This window comes from Ciconia boyciana, chromosome 6, assembly GCF_034638445.1.
Source record: "Ciconia boyciana chromosome 6, ASM3463844v1, whole genome shotgun sequence".
Taxonomy (NCBI): Eukaryota; Metazoa; Chordata; class Aves; order Ciconiiformes; family Ciconiidae; genus Ciconia; species Ciconia boyciana.
Genome location: NC_132939.1, coordinates 67,631,631 through 67,650,995, shown reverse-complemented (window position 1 = coordinate 67,650,995; position 19,365 = coordinate 67,631,631). Strand labels below are relative to the sequence as shown.

At 40.6% G+C, this 19,365-nt stretch overlaps 1 protein-coding gene across 3 annotated transcripts in view; it reads right to left on the bottom strand.

The window, feature by feature from the left end:
* Positions 1-7,144: 7,144 nt before the first annotated feature.
* The window catches only part of WDHD1 (WD repeat and HMG-box DNA binding protein 1), a 30,468-nt gene continuing 18,247 nt past the window's right edge, over positions 7,145-19,365 (bottom strand). For all 3 annotated transcript variants that reach the window (XM_072866052.1, XM_072866053.1, XM_072866054.1), the window contains exons 16-26: positions 18,825-18,981; positions 16,846-16,960; positions 15,270-15,401; positions 14,689-14,906; positions 12,833-12,963; positions 11,802-11,858; positions 10,844-10,887; positions 10,527-10,685; positions 10,005-10,138; positions 8,677-8,812; positions 7,145-8,085 (exon numbers count right to left, since the gene is read on the bottom strand). In XM_072866052.1, the coding sequence (XP_072722153.1) occupies positions 7,885-8,085; positions 8,677-8,812; positions 10,005-10,138; positions 10,527-10,685; positions 10,844-10,887; positions 11,802-11,858; positions 12,833-12,963; positions 14,689-14,906; positions 15,270-15,401; positions 16,846-16,960; positions 18,825-18,981 (1,484 nt within the window). In that variant the 3' untranslated portion in view covers positions 7,145-7,884. The remainder of the gene's footprint in view (positions 8,086-8,676; positions 8,813-10,004; positions 10,139-10,526; positions 10,686-10,843; positions 10,888-11,801; positions 11,859-12,832; positions 12,964-14,688; positions 14,907-15,269; positions 15,402-16,845; positions 16,961-18,824; positions 18,982-19,365) is intronic.

The window sequence follows — 19,365 nt, the reverse complement described above, 5'->3', positions numbered from 1 at the left end:
GCAACTCCCTGGGGATGTCCAAATCCTCTGTATAAGCTAGATGGGTTCCCTTACTAGAAACGTGAAAAAAAAACGTTTGTGAGACTCCACGGAACAACTACCACTGTCCTTTGGATCCAGACCAAGCTGACACAGTTCAAAGGGCTGGGTAGCATTTCTTAGGAGCTACAAACCACTGAGACCTAATCATCTGTATGAAAAAGGGGTTAGTAAAGGGCATCTAAGTATCTTGGCACTCCCTAGCCTTTGCTACCTTTATTCTCTTGGAAAAGAAGAAGATAAGCTCCCTCCGGAGTCACCCCAGAGTTTGTAATGGTCTGAACTCAGCAGCCGTGGGAGTTGGCTGTAATTTTCCTCCTATTTATGGGGGGTGAAGGGCAGTTGCCAGCTTATTTGCTAGGGTGAGCACTCTGGATGCGCAGAAAACCACTTTTTCCGGGTATGTTTGAGCAGAGGTTGCACACGCGGGAGCCGATGCAGGCAGTTCTGCTAACAGCATTTGCAAACGCAGAATTATTACGTTTAGGTAATTTAGATATGTGTCAGGATGTGTTATGACACAGCCCAATTTTCAACCATGGTGAAGTCCTCTCCCTCTGAAACACAAACCCACATCAGCTGGGTAAGCAGCACTAATGCTTGGCCTTTTTTTTCCTTAAAGTATCTTATGATAATATTTTATTGCTTGTTCCTTATTAATTACACTCTCCTGTAGCCTTCCCAAGTTCTCATGTAGCCTTCCCAATAAATTTTTCTTTGCTATTTCTGAATATATCCCAAAAAAGTGAAACACAGACTATGAAACCGAAGAGCGGCAGACGGTACCGTGCAATGTTGTTAAAAGATACTCTGAATTTCCTAGAGGGAATCTGCCCTGTTTCTCTTTCCTGCACTCGCTCAGAGCCTGGGGGTTATTTTCACCGTTCAAAGATTGAAAAGAGATTCTTACAAAGCAACAAAACAGGGAGCGCAAAAAGGCCTGAGGCTGTAACTTGAATTATTTGCAAGTCTAGAATAAGGTCTAGAGCAGGTGAAAGCCCAGCGCATCCTCTGGAGGGTACCTGGGGGGGTCCCTGGGAGAGCCGGGGGATGCTGCTGGGTGCCAAGGTGGGGGCACGCAGGTGCGTGGTCCATGGTAAAGCCCATCAGAGGCCTCTCTTGCCTTTGAAAGTAGGGAAAATACAAAATAGGGACAGGATGGAGTGGCTTTGTTGCCCGGCTCCAGCTCCTTGACCTGTTTTAGTCAGTCGAACTTCCTTGCGGTTTCAGGGGCCGGCAGGGAAGGGCTGGAGTTCATCCCCCGCATGCCCGAGATGCTCCTCAGGCACGAGCAGGCTCTCGAAAGAAACCTCTCCACACCAAGCTGGCTAAGGATGAAGACACCCCGGGCAGTCTTCACTGGGTCAGATGAAGCCATCTAAAAGGTATTTCAAGGGCAATTTCTGTGCTGACAGCTGCTAAAAGGCTGAGATAAATCACAAACAAAAGACACCTATTTTTCCTTCGTTGGCTATGAATCGGGAGCGTTTGGGACTGGGCTCAGAGATGATGAATTCCACCTTCTCAAACCATCTGCGTGGACCCAGCGTATCATTAACAGCTCAAGCAGGAAAAGAGCAATGCACATCGATCCTGCTATTAACATCAAGCCAGAACGTGACCCGAACGTGATCCTTAAATAATAGCTGAGCCCACAGCGGCGATGGATGGCAACGCTGCAGCCTACTGACATCCTTCCCATGCCCTGGAAATACAGCTTGGGATTTATCAGCCTCTGGAATCACAGTGGTTCAGTTTAAAGAGTGACTCATGAGCAATTTAATTCTATTACCCAGAATAACAAGGAAAATTGATTAGACTCCTAAAATACTAATCTCTTACAGGGGGATTTGTTGCTCTGTAAAGACAGAGGATCCCCAAGGTCTGAGGGGTCTTCTTCAGATGCGATCTGCATTTTAACTTCCCTGGTGAGGTCTCACATTTTAGGGCTGAAACTGAAAATGAAAAAGGTAGTTTTGCCCTGCCTCGGGCTTTCCCTTCATGCCTTCACAGAGCAAGGACACAGGATCTCACACCCATGGACTCCTCCAGCGTTTGCTCCCCAAAATTTGGAAAACTTCAGAGGGATGGCCCAGGAAGGCTGTAGGAGGTAAATTCATGTTTATGCTTTTAAGAACGTGAAAACAGCCGTATAACACAAGTCTCCAGGCTCCCGTGGACTGTACCCGCTTTCCTACGGGAGCTATCTGACATCGGCCAGGGCAATCTCTAGGTCCCTCCAGCCCATTCCTAAACCAAGGGCGGCTTTTGATTCACACGCCGCGCAGACAGGAGTAGCAGCTGTGTCCCCGCATCGCTCCTCTCGGTTGCATCTCACCATTATTACCCCTGAGATCGATAATGTGATTTGTAGACTGGACTGTTCCCTGGCAACATGCGGCTTGAAACTATTCCTGCAAATTTCCTCTGCCATTTGTGTCCAATTGAGTCCAGCATCAAGTGGCTCTTTTCGCAGCCCGGGTAGGTATTCGTGTTTTGCCTGCCTTTAAGTAAATGAATTACTATTGCATGTATACGGCAGCACATCAGCTGGGAGGAGAGAGAAGCAGCCAGGTCTGCTGTTCTCCATCAAAAAAACTCTATTGCATGAGAAGCCCAACTTTCTCATCGGCAATTCTCACCACTGTTGTCTTCTCCTTGGACTAGCCAGCCAGGACCACCAAGTTGAGTCACTCCAGGACCAACACAGTTATGTTCTTTGGAAAGAGGTTGAGGTGTGTTTCATAGCCAGAAGATGTTTTGTCCAAACACAGGGTCTCCTTTGCCCAGCTCCACCCCAAGCATCCAAGCTGGTTGAGTTTTCTTGACTTTCCCACCCCAAAACCATTCCTCATTGCTATCAACTTTCTTTTATTGCCTACAAGGTAAGAAACTCTCCCAGCTGGAGTAACCAAGCTGCCCTGGCTGTGTAGCCCATTGGAGCTGGTGACAACCGCAGAGGCTAGGGACAGAGTGCTATGTCTGAGAAGGTGATTTACACTGGGTTTGTAAAGCAAATCTTCGTTTGAGTCTGATGGCATTGCTCACTCCTGCAGCAACAAAGGGAGAAGTTACAACCAACAGTTCTTCATTTTCTAATCAGGGAATGCAATTCCAAACAAGCCCTGGGAACTTTGCTTTAGGTGGATGCAAATCCTCAGTGAGGGACACAGCAGAAGCCCTGGAGAACCGACGGCTCCCTAACCAATATCAGCAGAGCTAACCCAAGGATGGACCAGGTTTGCTGTGGAAACTGTAAACACAGGACATCCCCAGAAGCCAAGGGGAGACATCTTTCTTCTCTGATGGAGATCTTAATTGGAATTGCATTGCCCCAAAATATTTGCTATCACACTCCAGTACCAAATGCTTGAGATAAACTTGTCGGATGTTGTGCTGCAAGTAGACTTTCTAATCTGACCCACTACCTATACTGAAAACACCACCACAAAAAGTTAAAACTCCTGCTATGAAAGGCAGCAATCGGCTTTGCACCATCTACTTGAAAACAGCTACCGCTCTGTGCTGCGTACCACATGGACTCAGCATCCTCCCAGAGGCTGGGAGTTACAGCACAGCCAAAGAAAACTCTCCAAATCCAAAATAACACCAGTTGACACGGATTCATGACATCCAAATGGCAGACAGATTTCTTTGTCAGGATTTGGCATTACACACCATTAAAAAAAGAGGGGGGGGGGGGGGGGGGGGGAAGAGTAAGGTATGCAAGATATGATTTCAGCGATGTTGTTGGAGCCCAGCTGCAGCATCGCCTGCCCGTTGGCTGCCAGCCCGCGGGTCTGAGCCCAGCAGCGAGGGACAGGCAGCAGCAAGTAGCTCAGGTAGAAAATGAAACGTCGTGGGAAGAGTGCTTTCCTGCCCCGACATACCTGTTATCATCCTCCACGCTCAGCTCCTGCCTGATACAGCAACACGATGCTCCGAAGAGGAACGAGGCTTTTTGCATTGATTTTATCAGCTCAGCTCAGTGGGGTCACGGTGTTGTTGTTTTCTTTCGTAGCAAAATTATATTATGGAGCAAGTGCTGGGAAAGCCAAAGAAAATATTCTTTAGGAGGTGAGCGAATGTTTTATTTATTTATAGTACAAGTGTTCTTTCTCTGAATAAATGCCAAGCTTCCTGCAGGTCCGGCACTCCCTCTGAAGTCCAACAGGTTAGCAACACTCCAGCACACCTAGTAGGTAATTTATAGATGTTTTTGTAAGATAAAGGGCTTGAAATGCTCTGTCAGCTGCAGAACAAGGGAGGTGGGTGTTTGCTACTTTAGATTATATCCCCCCTGAAAAGCTGACAGGCTCTATCCATCATTTTGGGACTATTTTTGTTGGTTTTTAGTAGCTGCATCTTTCCAGCAAGGAGTGGCTCTGGGTTAGATATGGAGCAACAGCAGCAACAGAGGTAACTGAACAAAATGCCACACGCACAAATATTCAGCAGTATTCTCTTTTGCAGGCTCCATCACATGCTATCTGTTTTCATCCGCTACTTTTTTAACATTACTTTCTTCTTCAGAAAAAGTGCATGAGAAAGGCATTTTTTTTAAAGTCAAATGATGCAATGAAACGAAGAGGATGATAGACAGAGTGAGGAGAAGGTGGTTTGTGTTCTCGGGATTTGAAGAGGAATGGCAATAATCAGGTAGGGGAGTCGCGGTTGGGTTTAGATCCAGCAAAGCTTTTTGGCACAGCAACACGAAGAGCAGAGTCATGGCAGAGCCCCGGCCGTGGGTCAATGGACGGAGCCTTTCTGCTGGGGAAGGGAACAGGTTACCAAAGATCAGATATTTCAGCAGTGCAATCCTCCCTCTCTGGTTTTCTGAGCACCATAGGAACAACCAACATCAGGCAGGTCCTTTGACACAGTTTCCAGGTTGACTTTCCTAAAATATCTGGGTTTCCAGCAGAAAGATGGCAAATTCAGGACAAAGAAGCATTTCGGAAGAATTCAGTGAAATTCTATAAAATTCTTTGGAGATCCATTTTAAAGAAAAACAGCTAGTTGAGTTTTAAACTGTTTTCACTTGAAAATCTGTTCCACGTTTTCTGTTCATTTTTGGTTTGGCATTTCATTTCCATCCCAATCGAAAGTTATACTTAGCGCGGTCCTGCCAGTGCTTTTGCTGGATGAGCGTGCCCCGTTCCCGGCTGGCTCAGTGCAGCTCCCTGGAAGGGTCGAGGTGACGGAGGGTGTATTTGTAGCTCTGCCTGGAGCTGTGTAATAGAGCAAACCCCATCTTTGATGAAAGAAACATAACAGCAGCCTAGTGGGAGATGATTCTCCCAGCATAAAAGCAGCCGGGTACTCGCTTCCATGATCTCGATAGCCCCTGTTGGCTGTTTATTTTATTGCTGTGGATGGCAGCAACTGTTATAATTAAAAATCACTGCTGCAACCACCATCACCAGCCATGCAGCTCCGATGCAAAATTTCAACTCTGATGTCGGAAACAGTTTTGCCGCCTGTAACCAGCCGTGGGGGTAGCAGTGAGATCCAGACTGTGACAGGCTGCAGACATTGGGTCTGATGAAACCCACAAACATTATACAGCAAAAATTAAGCCAGGAGAAAAGCAGACAGCAACCAGGGACATGCAGGATGGTGCCCAACATCCCCAGTGATTTCCATGAAACCACCCACTAAATCCAGGAGCCTCCCTTTAAACAGACCTTTGGCGTGTTTGTTCAGAAGAGCTAAATGATTGCAAACATCCAACTCTCAGAAAAACCCTCATGGAAGTTTATTTTGGATGTTTCCTCCCTCCTACAGGAGCCAAAAAGGACTTCGGATGCCTTGTGGGACCAGCTGTTTGCAGCAGTGGATACCTATCTGCCTCTGCTGTAGGACAGGAACTGTACCAGATTTGTGCCTGTAGTTTGAAGCAAAGTACAGCCTGCACAGCAGGACGGTGGACAACCACGGTCCCAACAGCCAGAAGCACAACTGGCTTCAATGTCCTGAGCCCAAGGTATAAATATCTTGCTCAAGTAATATTATGCAGCCTTTATATAGAAGCCCTGAGGAATCACTCAAACAGCTCGCTCACTTACTGCAGAGGGTGACTTAACTTCTCATATTTGGCCTGCAGAAAGGGCACCTGACAGACAGCTCAGCTTGAATATGGATTATATGTATATAGATGAAAGGAAAGGCCATCCGTTCACATCCGGCCCATCTCACAGCACCACAGTCAAGATGCTCAAGTCGTCATCAGAAAGACCTAGTCTAGCAGAAAGAAAACATGACAGTTCACCAAGCTCATAGTGATTTTTCTATCAGGATGTTTTTCTTACCAATGCAATTCCATTTTTCTCCAATACACCCAAATGTGAAAATACGCTTTACTGCCTACAAATAAATTCCAGTCTCCGATACAATCATTTCTTTCCAAAGAATGTAGAAAAATCACTACAATATGCCACTGCTTTCCTCAACTTCCTGCATTATGTCAATACAGAAAATTATTACTTACATTAACTATTACTTGCTGTCTACTGTCAGCATTAAACAAATAAAATGTGTAACAATATATAAGAACTATGGATGAAAAAAAGCATTTAAATTGACAGGTCTTCAGGTCTTTCTCTATTTGTATTTACCACCCTGGTTAACATCATGACCCCTGTTTTTTTACATACAGTGAAAACGGGAGTTGTTTTCTCCAAAATGACCTACAACAATTGCTAAAAAAGTCTAGCAAAACACGTCTTACACTAAGACTTAGTGGCTTTTGCAGAAATCTCACCGAATCTTCAATCTACAGATTTCAATGTTAAAAATGTGTTCTAAAGGGACAGTCATTTGCCTTTTCAGTGAAGACAAATAAAGAATGAAAAAAGCAAACGAAGGGATGTGCAAACCCAGGGAAAAAAAACCCTATATTAGAACTCTTCAGTCTCAGTTGTTATGCTAGAGTTAAATTATTTTACCTTACCGTTAAAAAAAAGTTTCAAACTTTGAGTTTGCTTCAAATACATTTATCAGACATACTGCCTTTTCTCCAGAGAAGGTAAATACGACTGCCTTACAACTTGTAGGTAGAAGTCTGTTTACTTTAATTATAAAAACTGCAAAGATGACCACCACCTTGAAACAAAGGAACATTCACATTTTATTTTAAAAACAAACATTACATAAAACAATATAGAGATTTTCAAGTTCTGAGCACTTTCTGGACCCTGCTGAGGCACAGATTGGGAAAGTACATTTCGACAGTCTGGAATGGCTCATTTTTGCACACCTGACCTTCCTAATTCAGCTTCTGGCCTCGGTTTCTCTCCCTGCCCGTATCAGGCTGCTCTCTGCCACTGTCACAGCCACAGATGTTGAAAATGCAGCTGAACATCAGCACCATGTTAAGCTATCTTCCCCTCACTCCCATTTCTGAGTGCCTTTCTCTTACAAGTGTTTGCAGCAGGCAGAAGGAATGGTATAGAAGCCATTACTTTGCCTCTCTAAAACCATAGGGCAGCTTTTGGACGTAGTTTATCCTCCCCAGAATGACTAATCTGTATTTAGCATCACATACTACAAGTATCGAGGCACACAGCTACACAACACTGTGTGGAACTGTGCTTCTAGGTAACAGGTCCATTAGTATTAGTTTTGCTACCAAGCTTTATGCTAGTAACTTGCAAAAGATCGGGAGAGTGGATTCAACGTTTCCCTCAAGAATTGATAATAAAATACTTTCTATTGTTTCTATACTTTCTATTTGGAGCAAGGCACTCTTTCTGCTAGTGCTCTTTGAGCACGGCAATAAATTTCTTCTCCATACAGAGCTATCTAATGTTTTCGGAAACAGACGCTGAGAAGGTACCACATTATTTAGCTTTGCTTGAATGCAAAAGCTGACAATCTGACATTTGTAGATTGATCTAGAGGCTTTGGTTTTTTGGATAAATTTGAGTCCTCCGATTTTTGCTCTTGGTTCTTTTTCGCTTCGTCTTCATCAGCTGTGGGACGCTTTCGCTTTTTATCATCTGTTAAATCATTAACTGTTCCTCCTTTTGCTTTCTCAGTCCACACCTTTGAAGAAAGTACATCATTAAACAGAAAACTACAAATTAGGCCACAAAACTCACCACTTTATTTTATACACCTTCTTTCTCTGATAAGGAAGCACTGAAATAATTCCTGTTAAGAACTAATAAGGATCAAGTTAGAAACAATTTCCTTACTTTCCTTTTTTGTAACAACATTCTTCTTCAAAACTATACTTCATTTGAGCCTGTATATGAAATTGAAGCTCTTAATAGTCTTTTTGGACAAATAAAATGAAACCCAAAAGGCCTTAGAACAAATTTAAGCCCCAATGAATTAAGCCTGGCTATGCCGCTTTTAACTCCTTCCCTCCTCTTTTGTTATTTCTTCATTGGTTATGTTTCTCTCACATGCCCCACTTCAGAAAAGCTGCTTTCTGCTCTTACTTATTATTCAGATAGTTTACATTTTCATAAAGTATATGTCATAGATCATGGCCCAATTCAAAACTGAAGTCCATGAAGATGGAGAACAGTGGAATTTAAAGAAAAAATTCCTAACCGAAAATAACCAAGAGATTCTGTGGGGGAAAAAAATTCCCAAAAACCCCCACAGAATTAAAGAATGCTTTCTTACCATTCTTTCTTCTGACGACAGCATTCTAAATCGACTCATGCCTTCTTTTATTACTTCTGCTTCATTCAGATCAGGATTATCTGTCAAAATGTTTGCTCTGTTCTCTTCTAGCCACATCTGGAAACCTGTCTTTGGTCTAAAACAAGCACACAAAAATTGTCCGTTTAAGAAGGTTATAGGAAAACCATATCCCCCAAAACAACATTTCTAAATAACACCTAACTGGACTTCTTTGTTCTTGAAAGAAAAGACATATATAGTCAGCAGTTTGCTTTCTCCTATCACAGTATGCTTAAAGAACATGCTGACAAGGCAAGACTAAGTCAAGCATTTTTATTAAAACTGTGATATATATGGAGATTAACATTTCGGTTTTAGAATGACAAAGCATAATGGTTCTTTTCTTTCTGACAGGGTCCCATCAACCTAAAAATAGAGCACATATATTAGCATGTTTCAGCGAATCCTTTTCACAATTCTCCTTGCCACTTGTTGTAGAACATTATCTGTAAAGGTTAATGAAAAGAATCCTAGTCCAAATGAATAATAATTACCTTCATCTTCCTCAGTTAAATGAAGTCTAAATGAAACATGATTATAATAATGCAAGTTTCATGAGGGCTGTGATTGTTAGAAAATACACCTGCTCCAGAGGAACAAGACAGATTAGAGTGTTAGCTAGGAAGAGACATGTTCCTTAGGCGATATAAGTTTTTTGTTTGTTTCCTTTTTTAAAAAACACACTAAAATAAAGCTTTTACACTTTCACGCAAAACCCTTAGCTTTTAGACCTCCTTTGAGATTTGCTAGAGATGTTTAAACTTTAAGTATTTCCTATACTTGAACTGGCATAGCAGCATGGTTTCACTTCTTATTCAAAGGTCATTATCAGATGCATAAGTAGTATCAAGGCAAAAATCGTTGCTTAGAGCCCCAAAATTACATTTTGCATTGTTCATTTATTATTCACTCACACATATATTTGTCTCAGGCTGATGCAAAACTACTACTTTGAATAACACTGCCATGCACACTGGGAAAGATTTAATGAGCAGGATGCTTTTCTCTGTTCATTCACTCTGAGTGTAATGTGTCAATTTGTAAATCCAATCGATTATTTTTATGCAGGTTTGCTTGATAATATGTATAAGTAGCAGTTTACTAAATTGCTGAAGCCAGTTCACAAGTGTGACAACTTGTGAGCTAACACTTTAATCTTGATGTTATGCTATTTCAGCCACTCTAACATCTTCAGAAACAAAATAGTTTTTGGACTTGCTATTCTATCAAAATTGGAATATGGCATTGAGATGCAAGTGTCCACTCACCTTTTGCTTTCAGTGTTCTCCTGTGCAGTGACTTTGACTTCACTGGACTCATTTCCTGCTTTTTCTTCTCTTTCTTCCACTGTTTTTTCACTAGAGTTAGGTGTACGAGCCTGGAAGAAGGAGGCTGCTAAAGCCTATAGAATTTGAGATAAAAAAGGTAAGAACACCTCACTCTCAGACAACACGTACCATGTAGCCTAACAAAAACCAAGCCTTTCCTAAAGACACAATAATCACTTGCATTAACATAGCATCTAATCCATCCAATTTCAGCACAGCAGATTTTTAGTTAACACTATTTAAAATAAAAGCACAAGATTCAGTGCAGAATGTAATTTCTACAACTTAAATATTTTTTTTGCTGTTTTATGTGCTTTTATAGTTTCTGCAGTATGCTTAAATGAACTTTGCCATCTAAGATGCTTTACTCAATCAGCAGGGTTTCATACTTGATAAAAGCTGGTAAAATTCAATTTACTGGTCTTTGCTCACTGAAACACATAAAAAGACTAGAAACATTACCTGCTTGGACTTGGGTTTGGGAATCAGAGGCTTTATAACTGGAGGGTTCTGCTTGTTTACAGCTCGACTGCTAGACAAAGAAGTTTTCTTTGAGTATTTGCTCATAGTGTCTAGAACATTTGCTGAGGGGACCACTGGGTCCTTTTTGTTAGATGACACCTAGCAAAACAAATAAATAGACATTTTCTTTATTTTCTGTCATATTCCCCTCCTCTGTCCCTCCAAGATATCTGTCATAGTTATATTGTAAACTTTAGATATAATAATCTGTTGTGGTTTTCAGAACACCAAAATCAAACTAGCTGCAAAATTCTTACCTTAAAGGGATTCACTCGCCCTTGGCTGCTTGACGCAATTACAACTATTTAACAGGAAAGAAAAAAGAATGTAAAAACATGTGCGTGTGTGTACACACACCCACACATATATAAATCTATGAAGCAATGTGCATATTTTAGATGAGTAGATGAAACAACATTAGCCTCATTTCCAGAGAACAGGGCTAACGCTCCTTTTGTGTGTTTCAGCCTCTGTTCATTGAAAATTGAAGAGGAGAACTAAATCAAAGGCATCAACTATTCCACATCAAAGAAAAGAAGTTCCCACCAGGCTTGAAAGCGGGCAGATATAGAGAAAGACACTTTAATAACCCCATGAAGGTTATACTATACATGCTCAGCTATTATTAGTCATCAGAAATGCCACACAGGACCAACAGCTTAAAATACAAAACCACAGGAAGGCCCAGTACTTCCTCCCCTCCCAAATCCGTTTCCACTCCTATTATTCTTGCTAGAGGATTGGCAGGAGGGAAGAAGCAAGAAGCAGCAAGAGGTCACATTCTGCCCCTGCCTGCTCGGACTCACAGTTCTATGGCAGGGTTACCAACTCTGCCCTGTAAATACAACCAATAAATGTGCCTGTGATTAGTAAAACAAATCAATTGATCATTGGTCTCATTTTTGCCCTGTCCCAAAGAAAGCCTCATGACATAGCCATGCAGACAACTGATTCAGCATTTGGCACAGCTACGGGAATCAGCATAGTGTCATGGAACATCATCAGGTAATGAAGACATCAACAGGAATAGGGAACCTCTTAAAAACATGAGAACAATAATCAGTGCAAGCTACCACTTGACAACACTGTTATGCATTAAATTTTAGTAGTAATGGAAGAATAGAGGATAAAACCAGGAGCAGGTATTGTGAAGCATGACAAAGTTCTCAGTTCTCATTTATCTCTGGAATAAATGGAGATTTATTCCAGACTCACCAGACTTCGGAGTAGTCACCTCTGCTGCAGTGACACCTTTGGAGAAAGGATTTGGCCCTTCAGAACAAAGAAAGAGGTATGTATTTAAGTGCAATAAAATGTAATAGCGTAACTTGTTAAAAACCAAAACCCTAAACAGGCAAGCAAGTTACAGTAAAGCAATCTATATTTTAAAGCATGATTCTAATTTTCAAATTGTACATACACTTTTACAAAACCATCTGTTATCTTTACCCAGATTTAACTTGAAGAGTTGTATACTTATTCCCTAAACCTTAAACTGATTCCTTAAAGTGTGCCCAGCAAACTACTTGTCTATCAATTCAACTCCTGCAAGATTTGAGCTGAAACCAAAGTAACTGTTTCACAAGGTGACCCAGTCCATTAGAGATAGTATCAGACAACAGAAAAACTCCCCAAAGGTCCCTCAGTTACTAAGTACAATGCACGGGCAAGCTGCTACAGAGCAGATGACATACACTAAACTTGTTACTCTGCAGCGACTGCAGGCACAGGCTGGAATACGCACCCACTCACTCAGGTGGGCACTGCCACTCATCTCCCACAGGGAATTCCAGGTAAAGGGAAGCTCAGAGGCAGGAGTTACTGCTTGTCAGCCCGTTATTCCTGCTGCGTAGTTTTTCACATGTCAACACCCAAATAAGACAGATCAGAAACTACTAGACCAGTTCTAACTAGGTGGCAGAAAACCTAGTCCCTGCTACAGTTGCAGAGTTTCAAAACTCAGTGAAACAAATGGGATTATTTTCTATTTACATAAATGGCTTCTAAATCAAACCTCCCATACCTCACTTGTGGTGCCCCTTCACAGGAGGTGTGCCTGTCTTTCCTAAATTTAATGTCAAAAGAACAAAACAATAGACAGAAAACCCCGTTGTTTGCATAGTCCTATAGACTGCTGAGTTACCCAAACTACAAATGACCTGGGAATCTTCCAGAATTCCTTACTAAGTCTGTGAAAGACACATCTAGACAACTTCCAGCCTATTCAGAGAATATATTTTTCTTACTCTGTTTATGCACTTCTGGTGTTTCTTCTACTTCCTCATAGGCATCAGTTTCCTCAGTATCTTCCATTTCTTGGTCCTGCTGAACATTCCTGACCGGCAGCCGACTCCACTCTGTGGCAGTGTTGCTGTAACTAAATGGAAGGAATTCATCAGAAAGGAAGTGCTCACCACATTCAGAAGGAAAACTGGAACAAAGGAAGGCTAACTTACTTATCTCATTTAGGAAATAAGAACAGTAACATTTGGCATTTATTTGCATTATACCTCTGATTAAACTGTGGTGATTACTAAAAATAAAATAAAGATTCATTAACCACTTCAGGTCACCCTGAAACACCAAGTGCAGTTGTCTGAAGTGGTACTCAAGTAGTTTTAAGACCACACACAGCTATGAAACCGCTCCAAATTCACACTCAGCTAAAAGTACATGCACTGGCCTTCAAATAGCTCTGCACACAAGAGCAAGCACCCAAACAGAAACAGCAACCTTTTGCTACCTTCAGAGTGCATCGCTATTGTTGCCAGAACACTTTGCCGCAAATATAAATGCGAACGTAAGGCATCTTCTGTAATCTCCACTTAAACACGTATACCTCCAATACCATAAATAACACTAGACTACTTTTCTGCATACATGAATAAATACACAGGTGGTAACATGGATGCATATTTTCCATCTGAAGCTTAGGAAGCGAGTTTTAATGTTTAATCTGATTATTCTCTGAATTCCCAGTATAGTAGTATGTACATTTCTTGCATTTCCCTCCTAATCTTTGCAGATTACTAAAGTCTCTGTACACATAAACTAAAGGTTCATTTATTTCAACCAGAATGTCAGTGATTAATCTGGCAGTAAGAACAATATAGTGTTTGTGATAAGTTTTAACCCTCGGAGTGGCTGCAGTCATAGACATGGGATATTCATGATCCAGAAGAACAAAGCAGAGCATTTAGAAAGGAGTTCTAAATGTGCAGTTTCACACAGAAGAATCAGGGAAAGGCTACAGATAAGTTCAGGGACTTATCTCTTTCTCTTACTTAAGTAAGTTCCAAACTTCATATACGAAATTGCTATAGGAAGACATTGCTTCTGACAAAATGTTATGACACTTTTTCTGCACTATCAGACTGGTGGCTGGCAATTATTTTCCTTACAGCTGTACCATCCAGAGGCCAAGCAAGAACACAGCTCTTCTGTACGGGCTATATTTTTTTTAAAAAACACATACATCTTTTGACTCATCATGCTTTACAAAGCAGATGCAGCTAGGAGAGGAAAGGTAGATAGCACAGATACAGAGGGGGAAACATGCATAGCAAACCTGTAGTATTTCCATAGCTTTCAAGAGCTGGAATTAAGTAGGAGGGAATAAAACTAAATAGGATGCACTGAGATGGGATACCAAAAGAGGGGAGGGCTGGGGAAAGACAGAAGGATTTTAAGATAGGCGTGGAATGAAGTGAGACAGAGAGACTGAGACAAAGAGGGAAAAAAAAAAAAAGGTTGGAGTCAAATAACCAAACCAGCACAAGCTAGGGGAAGGAAAAAAAAAAAATTTCTAATCAGGGCAACTTGGTATTGAGTCCGCCTTGCCTCTGAAGCTGTTGTACACAGACATACAGTAGGCAAGGAGTAGAAGTATTTCCCTTTGTGTTAGTATCCTGCTACTAATGAGTCCTCACAAGCTATCAACAAGAACATACCATTTTATATGTACAATTTATGAGTAGAGCACCACAAACTTCATAACAAATACATTGCAAATTATGGTCCAGAAAAGTGCATCAACTGGACCAAAATGTTAATAGATCAGTAAAAACGTTCCCAGCTTTTTAATCACAGAAATTTGTGTTACCCAGCACTCAAATGCTTTCGGAAATCCTCTTCCTCCTCTTCATCTTCCAGTGCTGTTGCCAACTCACTTGCTTTCTCTACAGCCATTTCACTAAGCCGCTGAGCTAAATTTAGTCTTCGAGAACGAGAAGCATACTTGATAGCTAAATTCACAACGTTTTGTGTCATGAGGTCAGCAAGTTCCATACAACGAAATTCACGCTCCAGTTTACAAGAAAGCTGAAAGAGAAGAAGCCTTGAGAGTTACACACTTCACAGTTACACAGCTCTAAAGACTCTGGGATCAGAATATTATGGTCTTGGTGGAGTGAATGAATAAAGACAAACCACCAACAATCATGAGCTGCATAGCAAAGAAAAAGTGTTTTTTTTTTCCTCTCTTCTTCCTCCCACCCTTCATACTGATAAGCAATAACAATATTAACTGCAGTCCACCTCCTATTGTAGTCTGTGAACTAGCTGGATTGCCAGTCACTAGCCAGACTTCTAATAAGAGGAATCACATCAAAATTTACATCAAACGCCATCGACTCAAAATAAAGTCTCAGGGATTCTTTCTACTTTTTATTTATTTGTACTTACGGCAAACAGTTTCATTAGAAGTTCTTGCTGTTCTTTCACTGACTGATTTTTAGTATTTTCATCAAGTTCATAGCCATTTTTTGATAAATAATCCACATGGTTGTGAAATACAACAGAACGCCAGTATTGTTCCTGAAAAAGGGAGAAAGATGGATGCTGGAGGTCGGAGGGGGAAAAAAGCCCACGAGTCAATGCCTAACAATTTATGAAGTATTTTATCAATTTATTCTTAAGCGTTCCTTTCATCTTATAATGAGGGTGAGGGGCAGACAATTCTCTTTAAAAATCAATGCCTACTGAGGAAAAAACAGCCCACACTAACAACCATCCATATACAAACTGATCCAAACAGTCACCATGTATGTTAAATTCCATTTATATTACAGGCTTTCAGCAGGACGAGACCTACATGTTCACCAGTATGCTACCAGGACAGACAATTCTAGAACAAGTTGATTATTTTATCTGATAACTTCTGTCCCACAGCAAATGGGTATTCCAGAATAACTCAGTAACTGTAGAGTAATCATCACCTGCGAGACAGGTGAACAGACAATGTAACTCTTGTTGTTCAGGGAAATACTAGTATTTAGCTATTAGACCAGGCTAGCTGTCTTACAAAGTAATTATAAACTTATTTAAAACCAGGATGTTTTCATCAGATGTATGGGAATAATCTGTTTCTTTACCTACAGAGAAGTACATATTTCCTTAACTTAAATTAACAGTTCCTGGCGTTTCCTTTCTGTTATTTTGGGGGGGGAGTGTGTGTGGAAGACATACCCCATCAAACAAAGAACAAAAACACTTGAACCGAATGAAAGAGAATTCATTAAAAATGACAAAGTATTTATTATTGAAGCTTTTTATCTACACTTCTATCAAAGAGAATAAATTTCAAATACCATTAAACTGTCTCTAAGGTTGAGGTTAGAATTTTATGTTCATTTCTATTTTGTGCACTACAGCTGAACCCCACAAGATTGAAATATTTAAAACTATAAAAAATTGAAGAATAAATACAGATATTCTTTAGAAGTTCTCTGCAGGTGCATCGTGCTTCAACCAGCCTCTACCTTAAGAAAATAAGTCAAGCCTGAAGGCCTATGTTTTCAGAGTGATTATATGAATTGGAGCACTTAGTACATCTTTCAAAAAAACATCTTCCAGAAATTTTGTTATGCCTAAAATATTAAGAAACAGGCACCTTCAAGAGGGTCTTGATGTGGATCCCAAAATGTGGTGCTTCCTAGAACATTAATCACTACCCACTAAAAAATAAAAAAAGAGAGAGATAGAAAGACTTCATTGGTCAGAAATAGATGATGTGTAAATATAACCTTGCCTCAGCTCTAACAGCTTTATTTTGTGTTCTTCTAGAAACAGTTGTGAACCAAATCAAACCAGAAAAAGCTATACAAAACAGTGAACCCAAATAACCTCCTTAGCCACATGTCTTACTCAGAGTTTGTACTACCCTCTTTCATAGTAGAGATGATTAATAGGAATCTTGTATAATCCCTACTGTGGGGACATCTGAGACTCACTGAGCTGTGGACTCAACACCATTCCATACCTCCATCTGTCCCTTTTCTGTTGTAACTTGACAGTAAGGAAGTTTAAAAGATAATATTGCTACAGCAGGCCGTGGGAGTGTAGGAGGGAATCGGGCTCCTTTACAAGGAATACACCTGCGCGAGGGAAACAAAACACACATACAATCCTCATCACCTACAGTCACCAGTTGTTCTACATCTAAATCATGTCTCCTAAGAAGCAAGATACTTTAAGAGGATTTGTTCTTTCAAAAGTAGTAATTAAATTACTGACTTAAATATAGCAATATGTAAGATTGCATTATAAAGGGTTATTTTTACATTGCAACCTATAGAAGATTTTAAAACCAGCAAAGCACATGCTGCCCTTGTTCACACCAGAAACTCCAAACATGGCACGTAACAGACACAGATCTCTGTCTCACGCAATACATGACTTAACAGCTATTACAAAACATAAATCCAATTTATTAAAATCAGAAACTACTGAACAACTGAAGGCCACTGGAAAAAGAGCAGGCACGTCTACCATTTATTTTGATGAGGGGTTTTGGACTTCATGAGGAGAGTGCTGTGTTCAAACACACAGGGGGTGATGGGGGAGGAAGAGAGGGGTGAAACAGATAAGCATATACTAAAAGCATAGGCTTATTGTTTCGTTATATATAAACTAGTACTTTCTGGTAACAATCACTTAAGCAAAACATTGATTGGGGAAGAGATGTATTTCCAGCAGCACCAATGCAGCGCTGACAAAAATGTCTGGTTTTATAAGCTACTGTTTCAGATATTAGAGAAAAAAAAAAAAAGAACAGGAAGCATTAGTGTTCTGGCTATCTGTGTTAATTAAGGCATATGGTGTTTCTACAACAACCCTCCCCCCTTCTTATCTTTAATATGCTAGTGGCTTTGAATAAAATGTTCTTTGCAACTCAGAGAGTAGCACTTTCTTGGAGTAGAAGGAAAAAAAAAAAAACAACTCATGACGACAGACTCACACTTGACCAGCCCATTAATGCGATGTGTCCTGCACATTTTTGGTGAATTTTCTGGAAGCCAACATTACTTAATAATTCGGAGGAAGAAACAGACAGTGAATTGACATTTACCATTGAATTGACAAATTACTTCCCTTACTACAAAAAACCCAGAGGATTACAAAGAATGTCACATAAATTGAAATAAAATGCAGTTTCCCACCAACCTCTACAATTGTCCATGACTAGCAAAGTAAAAGAGCCTAAATTTCAGTAAAATATGTGAGCTGATGGATTCTGCCCTGGTAGGAAAAGGACACAGATCACTGAATAGAGAGGACTACAAACAAAGCTTAGCAACTAAACGTCCAGGATCCGTGTTACAATAAAGAGAAACAGAGTTATTTAGATATCACCAGTATCACATTTTATAAAGTAATGGCTAACTCTCAGCTAAATATTTGAGCAATTTTACATACAAAATTGTTCTTCATGTCCACAGTATAAATATTAATATAATAACAGACAGTTCTGGTTTATGTATGCCTAATGATGTAGATCAGTTATAAGACTGGATTCTTCTCAAAGGGACAGAAAGGGAAAACATAGCTAAGCAAAAAACCCCAACCAAACAAAAAAACCCAAGCCCCCAAAAACCATCAACAGCAGAAGCAGATTCCTAACAGCAACCGTAACTTTTTAGTAGGTTTCTTTAGCAAAATGCAGTCTGATGAATGTGTCTGCATCAGAGATGTGTGATTTCGTAACAAAGTCCACACGCCTGTCAGCCAAGGCAAAAAGCCACAATTAGTCAGTTACAAGTTAGAAAACTCTAATGAGTTTATGCAAAACCAATTTAGCAATGAAACATGATGCAGAATTACATTCATGAACTACATCATTTACTGTGCATATTTACTAGCCACCTGTTTCAGTAAAAGTTGTTTCCAGTTTCTCTTAGTAAGAAATGCACTGTAATTTAAAACCAAGACAAACAAAGCACTTCTTGTGAAATATCTGACCTGAGCTGCTGGGGATTTTCATGGATGCCAACTACCCAGTAATGATCAGATTTTCCTTTGCAATGCTCTCTCGTGTTACACACCGGAATCCAAGTATTCCCAAGTCCTCGGTTCAACATTCGCACAATTCCCTCAGAATCCACATAACAAGGGGTACCTGTTTGTTACAAGTGAAAACAATTATTCTGACAGGCAACTAATTACAACACGAGTATAGTTTGAACTGCTGGATAGTGCTGGGAAACGATGGTTTACGTATCTCAAATACGACATCCTCTCACCCAAACAGTACAACCTAGCTGAGAAAAACTAGGTTCCTTAGAAAGATGCGCCACCTTCTGACAGTCAACACTACTGCTAGTTAACCGACACAAGTTCAAATTTAAAACATTTCATGAAGAAATCAAATTCCTACTCCTTGGGTAGATTCCCAAAGAAAGTTAGCTATTTTACAATTACTTTTCCTGGTTATCATAAAAACGCCTCCCAAGCTACCAACTTTTTGGGGGAGTCTTTTGCCGACATAGTTGAACAAGCCTAT